Source organism: Solanum tuberosum, unplaced genomic scaffold (genome assembly GCF_000226075.1).
Source record: "Solanum tuberosum cultivar DM 1-3 516 R44 unplaced genomic scaffold, SolTub_3.0 scf00189, whole genome shotgun sequence".
In the NCBI taxonomy this organism is placed as follows: domain Eukaryota; kingdom Viridiplantae; phylum Streptophyta; class Magnoliopsida; order Solanales; family Solanaceae; genus Solanum; species Solanum tuberosum.
Genome location: NW_006239113.1, coordinates 180,001 through 189,514, shown reverse-complemented (window position 1 = coordinate 189,514; position 9,514 = coordinate 180,001). Strand labels below are relative to the sequence as shown.

At 31.2% G+C, this 9,514-nt stretch overlaps 1 protein-coding gene across 1 annotated transcript in view; it reads right to left on the bottom strand.

Annotated features, from left to right (window-relative positions):
* LOC102592146 (NADH dehydrogenase [ubiquinone] 1 beta subcomplex subunit 7) overlaps positions 1-3,092 on the bottom strand; it is a 5,795-nt gene extending 2,703 nt beyond the window's left edge. The window contains exon 1 of the mRNA XM_006354957.2: positions 2,670-3,092. Coding sequence (XP_006355019.1) covers positions 2,687-2,989 — 303 coding nt within the window. The 5' untranslated portion in view covers positions 2,990-3,092 and the 3' untranslated portion in view covers positions 2,670-2,686. The remainder of the gene's footprint in view (positions 1-2,669) is intronic.
* Between the last annotated feature and the right edge of the window lie 6,422 nt (positions 3,093-9,514).

The window sequence follows — 9,514 nt, the reverse complement described above, 5'->3', positions numbered from 1 at the left end:
AGCGCTCGGGATTGTGGGGCTTCATCCCCCCCCCCCCCCCCCCCAAAAAAAAAAAAAAGAGTTATGTTTCCACTCTACCTTTGCTGTACCTTCCAGAAGAGAATGAGCCAAACAACCAAACAAAGTTGTACCAAATAAGTTCCACAATAAAGAGGATTCTTTTTTTAACAAAATAATCATCTCATTGCCCATCTATAAAGCTGAAACACCCATAAAACCCAGGAAATGTTTTAATCATCAGATCATAAAGGCACCTCATATCTCAATTAGATGAAGCACGATTAGGAGAAAAACACTACTACTCACTAATCAGTCAAACCTAATAGCTATTAAAACTTAGAATTATGACTAAGTTCTTTGCTAAGTTACAAAAGTGAGATCAAATATCAGACAGATTCTGAAATTCAGTCTCAGGTCTGCACTTGCTGAAAAGGGTCAATGGCAATGAATCATCGCTACCGCAAGTAAACCTGGAGATCCTCACTATGATAAAAGAAAGAACTAACATCCTTGAAACTATAGATCATCAACTGTAAAAGAAACATTCAATTTCCTAAAGGAAAAGTTGATGACAAAATATATGTGACAATGGTGAAGAATCTCAAGATTTATTACTATGATCTCAATCAGACACAATGTCAGTTTCCAATAGACACATCGTGGACATGTTCTAGAACATACTGAACTCCAACAACTATCAGAGAAAATCCTTAAATTCCTAAAAGAAAAGTTGATGGTAAAAAGCATGGATATGTGAGGAATCTAAAGATGTGCCACCATAATCTCAATCATGCACCACATAATTTTCCAAAGAAACACTCCATTATGATCTCCTTAACTTTTATTCAATGCAAGACCAATAATATGCTGGATACTGAGTTTTGTTGTGCCCAATGCCCCTAAAATCTATTTATGTGATTGTGATTACGACCACTAGTATGGAGGGATAAACGAGACAACACTCAACTACCTAACTAACTTTTTTTTTTTGATGACAAGGGAAACCCGCAGCCGCTACCCTTTGGGTGCGCACAGGGTAAAACCCCCGCTCCTATGCAATAGCTCGCAAACGACATAGGAGAGGTAACCCGCACTAGGCAAGCCCGGTGCGACGAGCTCGATTCAGAAGGCAAACCCCTTGCTTTCGCTGGCAAGGGGTTTCGAACTTGAGACCTCCAACATGGAAGTCCCAAGCCCAAACCACAGGGCCACCCCGAAGGGTAACTACCTAACTAACTTTCTACCCTTATCTATGTGATTGTGTCTTTCATAACCTCTTATCTAAGGACAAGTCCTAGGTCAGAAGTTATGTCATGTATTGTCAAATCACCTCTCCCCAATAGTTCCTCAGCCAACCTCTACCTCTCCCAAAACCATCCATAGCCAACCTCTCACACCTCTGCACAAGGACATCCGTGTCTCTTCACATACCCAAACCATCTCATCCTAGCTTACCGCATCTTGTCCTCAATCAAGGCTACTCCCACTTTTTCTCAGATATCATCATTTCGAATCTTATCACTCTTAGTATGCTCACAATCCCAAAGCAGTGTAGGTGGGCTATATGAATAATCTGTGTCCATTACACTCAATTCAACAGCCTGTTTCATTCCAATACAAATAAATCTGTCCTAATACATATTGGAGCCCGAAAAGTAATCCTTAGTATCTACTCTACTCTATTCAAACTTGGTTCATTTCAAAACTAAATAATCCGTCTTTTATTACAAAATCAGGAATTCTCTATATATTGAAGTTTATTGAACTCACATTTCTGCTTAAAAGGATATACTAATCTCCAAGATATCTCTTGAAGTAGAGAAAGGAAAAAAAAAAAAAAAAAAAGCAACTTCTCCTTCCCAAGTTATATAACACACTCCATATTTTGGAACTACCAAAATGTTAACACGATTCTTCAAAAAAATAATTACTATATACTACTTTTTTAGAGGGGATTCCTATATAGAACTTTCAAACTAACTTGTTAACTACTAATAAAATATTTTCACGTTTCTTCTATAATGGTGGTGTCTAGGCTACTTTACTGCTTGTCAATTAAACTGCTGGGTACATGCTACCTTCCACCAACAAACAAAAAAGTACAAGATATCATTCCACCAAAACTCATACTTTTGTCTAGATATGACCCCTTGTTTCCTAGTGTCCATTGCTACTTTAGTGATGGTTGCATTCCAATACTAAAAACACTACCAGAGTGGAAACTTGAATTCTCTATCTACTTAACAATAACTTTTACTTTTTTCATTTCAATACAACATTATTCGTCTTTTAGTAAAAACTAGTGAAATTCTTTAGATCTTTGGTTCTCTAAATCCTACATGTATCCTTCCAAGAAATCTAAGTCAGTAAAATGCCAAACAAAAAAAATAAAAGCTAAGCTCTCCGTTCCAATTTGTATAACACTGTCTAAGTTATAAAAATGTTTGACACAATTCCACAAATAACACAAGTTTTGCAATATTTAAACAAACTTGACAAACTACTATTTAATTCCTTCATCAAGTTAACATCTTAAACTATATATTCAGTCAAACACCATCATTAAAAATAAAACTCAAAGCAATTTGGAGTAAAATTGAAGCTATGAATAAGGAGATCAATTCAAACAATCACTATAACAATAAAGAAATCAAGTAGCGGTAACTGACCTAGATGATGGAAAAAACTAGACATTAGCAGTCTTAGGAATGAGAGGAATGGATTGATGTCCCTTTTGCTTCATTCGTGCTTCCTCTTCGCGGATTTTCTGCATCTGAAGCATCCGTTCCATAACAAGCTCATACGCACACTTTTCATATGTATGGCGTTCATCCTCGCACTTCCATGGAAGATAAAATTCCGATTGCCGACACTTGTTCAAAGGGATCAAAAGGTGTGCGCACTGATCCCTATATGCTAATGGCACTTTGTTTTCCACCATTTCTTCTTGTGTTGCGATCATCTTCTTCGATGAACCGGGAACCTCCATTGCCAAATTGACTTTCGCTGTTCGATTTTGGGATTTTTCTCGGCGAATTTTCTCCTCTTTTCGATCGCTCTAGAGATTTGCTGTTGTGGTTTGTGACGTTTTGTTGGGCTTTTGGGCTATTTTGGGGAGGTATTTGGGCTTTGGATGTTTGGGCTAATCTTTAGGCCCAATAAAATTGTGGTTTACTAATAGCTTTGGGAATTTTTTTTCAGAAACTTACATAAAACTCATTAGTTTAGGAGCTAATTACTGGGCCCGTTTGGCCATGCGATATGATATCATAATATAAAATCATGAGATGAAGTTAAAGTTTTGTTTGGACATGCGATATGAAATTCTTGTGTTGTATATTTTCTCATAACATAAGAATCTCATAAGTTGTAAAGCTATTAATTAAATAGCCCAAGTTGTTTATTCAATCTTACCAAATAATCAAAAATTTAAAAAATCGTATAATAAATTATTACAAAGCTATTTGTTCTCCACTTAAGTAACTGTTTCATCTAACTTTAATTGATCAAAAATTAATTCATAAAAAAAATTGAACATAAATTGTAGTGTACTAGTCTTAATATAATCCTTCCACATAGTACGGACAATCTTCTCACGTTGAACTTGCATTTCAACCAACATTGTTACTTTGAGCCATTTCTTGGTCAATATCATTTGCAACTATATTTTCATGCTCATAGACCATAAATATTTCATCACTTTTTTGGTATTCTCGCAAATAATTATGTAACATTGTACAAGCTATGACAATTTTCACTTGTGTGTCAATATCATAATGGTTCATGCCTTGTTCACTTGTGTGCAATTACACATTTTCAGTGCATTAATTTCGTGCTAAAATCAAATATATTGGAAGTAGTGATAACAAACATATATCACCAACTTTGTCTTTTTTCATATTAAATTGCTTTAAACATTTTCATATGTAGCCGAAAGAGAAGTTTTTTAATTATGAAAAACTAAAAATGTATTACTCCCTCCGTTCTTATTTATATTCACCAAATCAATTCCCACTTTAACATTTATATTCACCAAATTTAAAGTAATAATAAATTTTATGTTGGTGAGAATAATAAATTTTAAAAAGTAATGATGTGATTATAAATTTTATTTACATATGAAATAAATGGTTAGTACATATAAATGTGGAGTTGTTTTAACAAAATATAAACTTGTGGGTCAATTTTTGTATTTAAAAAATCACAAATCATAATATGGAATCCCCAAATCATGATTTTTGGAGAATATGGAATTTCATCTCATGATATGGAATCAGCATGAAATCGCATGTTCAAACGATATCTCACGATTCCATATCGTTATATGGTATCGTATGGCCAAACACCTACTTAGATTCACTCTACTTTGCAATATTATGAATCTTACCAGATTTTGGTGCATCGAGATACGTTTTGGATACATCCAGATATATGTATCTCGAGATATATGATGTCAAAATTAGATGTAATTTGTTCGAAATACAATGTATCCAAGTGAATTTGCATATATCTGAGATACATAACAAATCTCCCTCGCCCTCCCATCTCGCTCACCACTCTATGTATATGGTATCTCATTTATATGTGAATCACACCAGATACATACATATACATGTATCTAGTGTGTATCTAGTATTATTCGCATGTATCTCAGATACATAATGAATCTTGCTTGCCTCTCTCACTATTTTAGTGTATCTAGTAACAAAAATATATGTATCTGGTTGTATCTTCCTCAATATATGACAAATAGTTCTTAATTAGTGGTAAGATACGTAATATTTTGAAAATATAGATAATAATAATAGTATATATCGTAATGGAGTATATCCAATTATGTGGTTTCTGTCATAAAAAAAAAATTATGTGGTTTCTCCAAAAAATATTATATCAAATAGCTATTTGTACGATCGATAATTGGAATTCGAAAATGGCTATACCTCGAAATTAAAAGGCATAAATTAGTTTTAAAAATAGAAACAAATTCTACGACGATTTTAAATCTATGCTGGTGAAATTCAAAGATCATGTCTTAAAGTACAAAATTATGCAAAGTAAAACTCGAGAATCATATCTAGGAACTCAAAACAATGCAAGTGAAACTCAAGGATGGCGTCCTAGAGTTTGAAGTATTGCAATCGGGCATGATATGATCACAAGAATTAATTATGTAGTCCATCTTTATCGAATTAAACCACTTGCTCCATCGTTTGTGCGGATCCCCATCAATTTCTTTGACTTTCATTCTTATGAATTTACTTTCTATACATTATACTTAACGTGTTAGCTATAGCATTGCACAAATCGATACGCACGCACACAACGCCTACACCTAGTATCCATCATTTATGACTAGAATTACTGGGGTATTTAATCCAATTCAATCCCCTAACTTTCGTCCCTCAGTATCAGTGTTGACCCAACATAATACTTCTGTATGTTATCAACGTTGGATAACTTAATTCTATGGTGTAAATATCTTGTTTTTACTTATACATCATATACATTTATACACACAAAATTAAAAATGTACTCACTTTCTTAAAATATTATTATGAAAAATATTTTTCATCGTATCGAACAGTACACCTTGATGTTGTCATGTACTAATAGTCTCTCTTGTCTCAACTCAATAACTCATCATTCTCACACCTATATTATACTTCTTGACAGTCGTCATCATCCCTTCCCAACAAGAGCCACCGCCAAAAAAACAGAAACAAAACTATGTTATTTTTTTTCTCTAAGTCTTGACAAATTACTAGTCATAAGTTATATATTGTTCATCACCAAATTAAAGAATATTGTGATAGGATGTAAAATATTATCTTATTTATAATCTACAAATTCAAACTAGAGCTATTTATCAGTTGGTTCAATTTGATTTTGTTAAATCAGTAATCGAATCATTAAGTTATCAAAATATCTATAAATCTAGATAAGGAAAAAGGATAAATATACCTCCGAACTATCGTAAATGACATGCAGATACCCTCCGTCATACTTTTAGACATTGGTGCCTCTGCCATAAAAAAACTAGAGCATTTATGCCCTTCACTCTAACGGAAGACTAAATAGGGACACATAGCATATCTTATCCGTCGATCCGATATTTAATAAAGGGAAAAGGGCCTGATATACCCTTCAACTTTGTCATTTGGAGCTGATATGCCCCTCGTTATGAAAGTGACTCATATATACCCTTACCGTTATACAAACGGCTCACATATACCCCTACCGTTACAAAATGAGCTCACATATACCCTTCATTTAACGGAAGTGAAAAAGTTAGTTTTAAATTTATATTTTTGACTTTTAATTTTCTTAAAAATTATTTAGGGGTATACATGATTCTTCTAGTAAAGTTCAAGGTATATTTTAATCTTTTTCATACATAGATTATTTTTTGACTTCTTTTATTATAATTATTTGAGTTTCTTATTCTTATTTTATTTTTTTCTTTCATTCCTTAGTGTAAAGAAAAAAATTTAAAACTATTTTTTTGTGGCTATATTTTAATTTAAAACTATTTTTTTTTGTCTATATTGTAATTTAATTTTTGTATTTGAAGAAAAAAATTTGGTCATCTATAATAAGTTTTACAAGAATATTAGTGAAACATAAATAAATTTGACCATCAAAATAATAAATCTAAATTAGTCATTGAAACAAAAAAAAGTTAAAATATATATATATGTTTGAGGAGGATTAAATATACTCATATGGAATTATATTTATTTTTTAAATAATAAAAACTAACCTGAAATTAATTTTTTTCATTTTTGTTAGAGGAAAAGGGTATATGTGAGCCATTTATATATAAGTAGGGGTATATATGAGCCACTTTCATAACGAGGGATATATCAGCTCTAAATGACACAGTTGAGGGGTATATCAGACCCTTTTCCCTTTAATAAATATGTCAGGTCGGTAAATAAGATTATGACATGTGTATGTCCGTTAATATAAAGTGTATATATGCTTTAGTTTTTGGATGGCAGGGGGACCAATGTCACAAAAGTATGATGCAGAGTATCTGCATACCATTTACGATATAATTTGGTGGTATATTTGTCCTTTACCCCATCTAGATATGAGGAAGATTGGAAAAGGGTGCTAAAGTTAACAAGTTGAATTACTAATTAAACTGTTAAAGAAATTCGATCATATCTGTATTGAAATTCGAATACACTCGCATGGATAATAATTGCATTCACATATGTTCCCAAATCAAAAGAAGTGTAATTAACGGCACTAAGAAGCAAATTAAATTATTTTCAAAGTCTAACTATAGACTAATTTAATAAACAAAGTTGAAAATAAAATTTAATAGATAAAAAAAAAATAACTAAAACTGACATTATGCTTGATCTTTAGCAAACAGGCTCCACAAGAACATACCTAATAAACGCAATGACACAAAATGGCAAATCAAAACTGGACAAAAACTTCAATAATTTTATATACATTTGGAATATTTATTTTGACTACTACCTAAGTTATAATATATAATATATAATATTATATATACTAAATGCAAGAGGCCTAATAAAGCATACTAAAAATGATCTTATATACTCTCTCCGTCCCATTTTATGTAGCACTTTTTGGATTTCGAGATTCAAGCAAGTCTATCTTTGACTGTAAATTTTTCATAGATCTTTTAAACATTTTGAATTGTCAATTATTGCGACTTATAGTACTTTGGACGTAGTTTACAAATATATAAATTTAATTTCAAAAAAATTGAAGATTTCATGAGCAAATTTCCGATCAAACTTAAATGCTTTGACTCTTGAAAAACGATAAGTGTCACATAAATTAGGACAGAGGCTAATTCTGTCTCAACGTATATTGCACATTTCTCTTTTTAGTTAGTCACAAGAAAAAGACACATTTCATCATTCACAAATGTTGTGATAATGCATAAGTATCTCCTAAACTATTACCGAAATTTCAGCGACACACCTTAACTTAACTAGGGTCTTATTATCCTCCCTAAACTATTTTAAATGGAATAAATACACCATAAATACTGACGTGGTATAGTTTAAGGGGGGTAATAAGACTCTAGTTAATGACATGGAATCGCAAACTTTCAGCGAAAAAACATTAGTAAAGCACATTCAAAGGCCATAACATTGACATTAAATTCTAAAAATAACCTTGACATGAAACATATACGTCGATAAAGAAATTCAAAATTTTAAAAATATCCTCGACATGAAGCAAACACGTCGATAAAGAGATTTTGAAATTTCAAAAATACCCTTGATATGAAGCAGACACGTGAATGAAGAGGTGTTTGCTTCTTCTTCTATATATATATATATATATATATAATTGCTGTTATTATTATTATTATTATTATCTTTTTGTAATATTAAAGTTGACAGCCAAGAAGAAGGTGATGAATGAGCAATTTGTCTGAGAGTGAGTAGAAGATATGAAATGAGAGAAAGGGAGGCAACGTTTGCTGGTCGGTGGACCCAAATGTTACACTACACTGTATTATCATCACATCATCCTAGGCTAATTATTTCAAAAATATTTATTCGCGCTTGATATTTACATATTATTTTAGATTAGGATACTTTTCGTTATTAGTTAATGAATTGATGAAGTTAAAATATATATTAGTTAATCATATGATTAAACGGGAGAGATGTAGATTGGTTGTGAAAATTTTGTCCTTCAAAAAAATTGAAGTTCTAAAAATTAATTTCACTTATAAAACTTTTTTAAAAATTTAAGTAAAATGTCCAAACATAACATTAAAAGTTCAAGTTTTCAAATTTTAACTTCAAAATATGGTCAAATATAAGCGAAAAAATAGAAATTTTTACCTAAACTTTTTTGTATAGAGTACTAACTAAACTACAAAATTCGTCATTAATGTTATTTAGCTATAATTTCACAATGGATTATTATAAAATTATGTAAAGTATGAATTACTTAGTGACAGATTTACGAGGAATTTCATAACTAATTATATCCAATCTTTTGTTTGCCTTTTTTCCAATCATTTTTGCATTTTAAGTAGTGATAAGAAAGTTTAAAATAGAGAAAAATGAATAGGATAATTTGGTGCACTAATTAAGCTTTCGTTATGAGTATAATATGATGAAAGATCAGATCAAAAGGATTTATTGTATATAATTTTATTTTATATTTTTATAAGAGGATGTTTTCATAATTCGAACTTGTAATTACCTCCTAAAAATCTCTATGTTTTCTGTGTAATTGCTATTTTTATAGATATTTTGATTGAAAGACGAGAAAAAAAAATAGTAGTAATATTTTCATATGAAAAAAATTAAGAAGTTACACATTATTTCAATGAGAATCTGCTTCTCATCATGCATTTTCTCAGCAAATCGATTCAGTAATCATATTTTATAACATAAATTTCTCACTAATTCACGGAGAGAAAAAAAACCCCCTTATTTCTAATAATACATAAATAAAATTGAAAAAAAATGATAGAGATGAGAAAAAGGATAGGGGTTGGAGG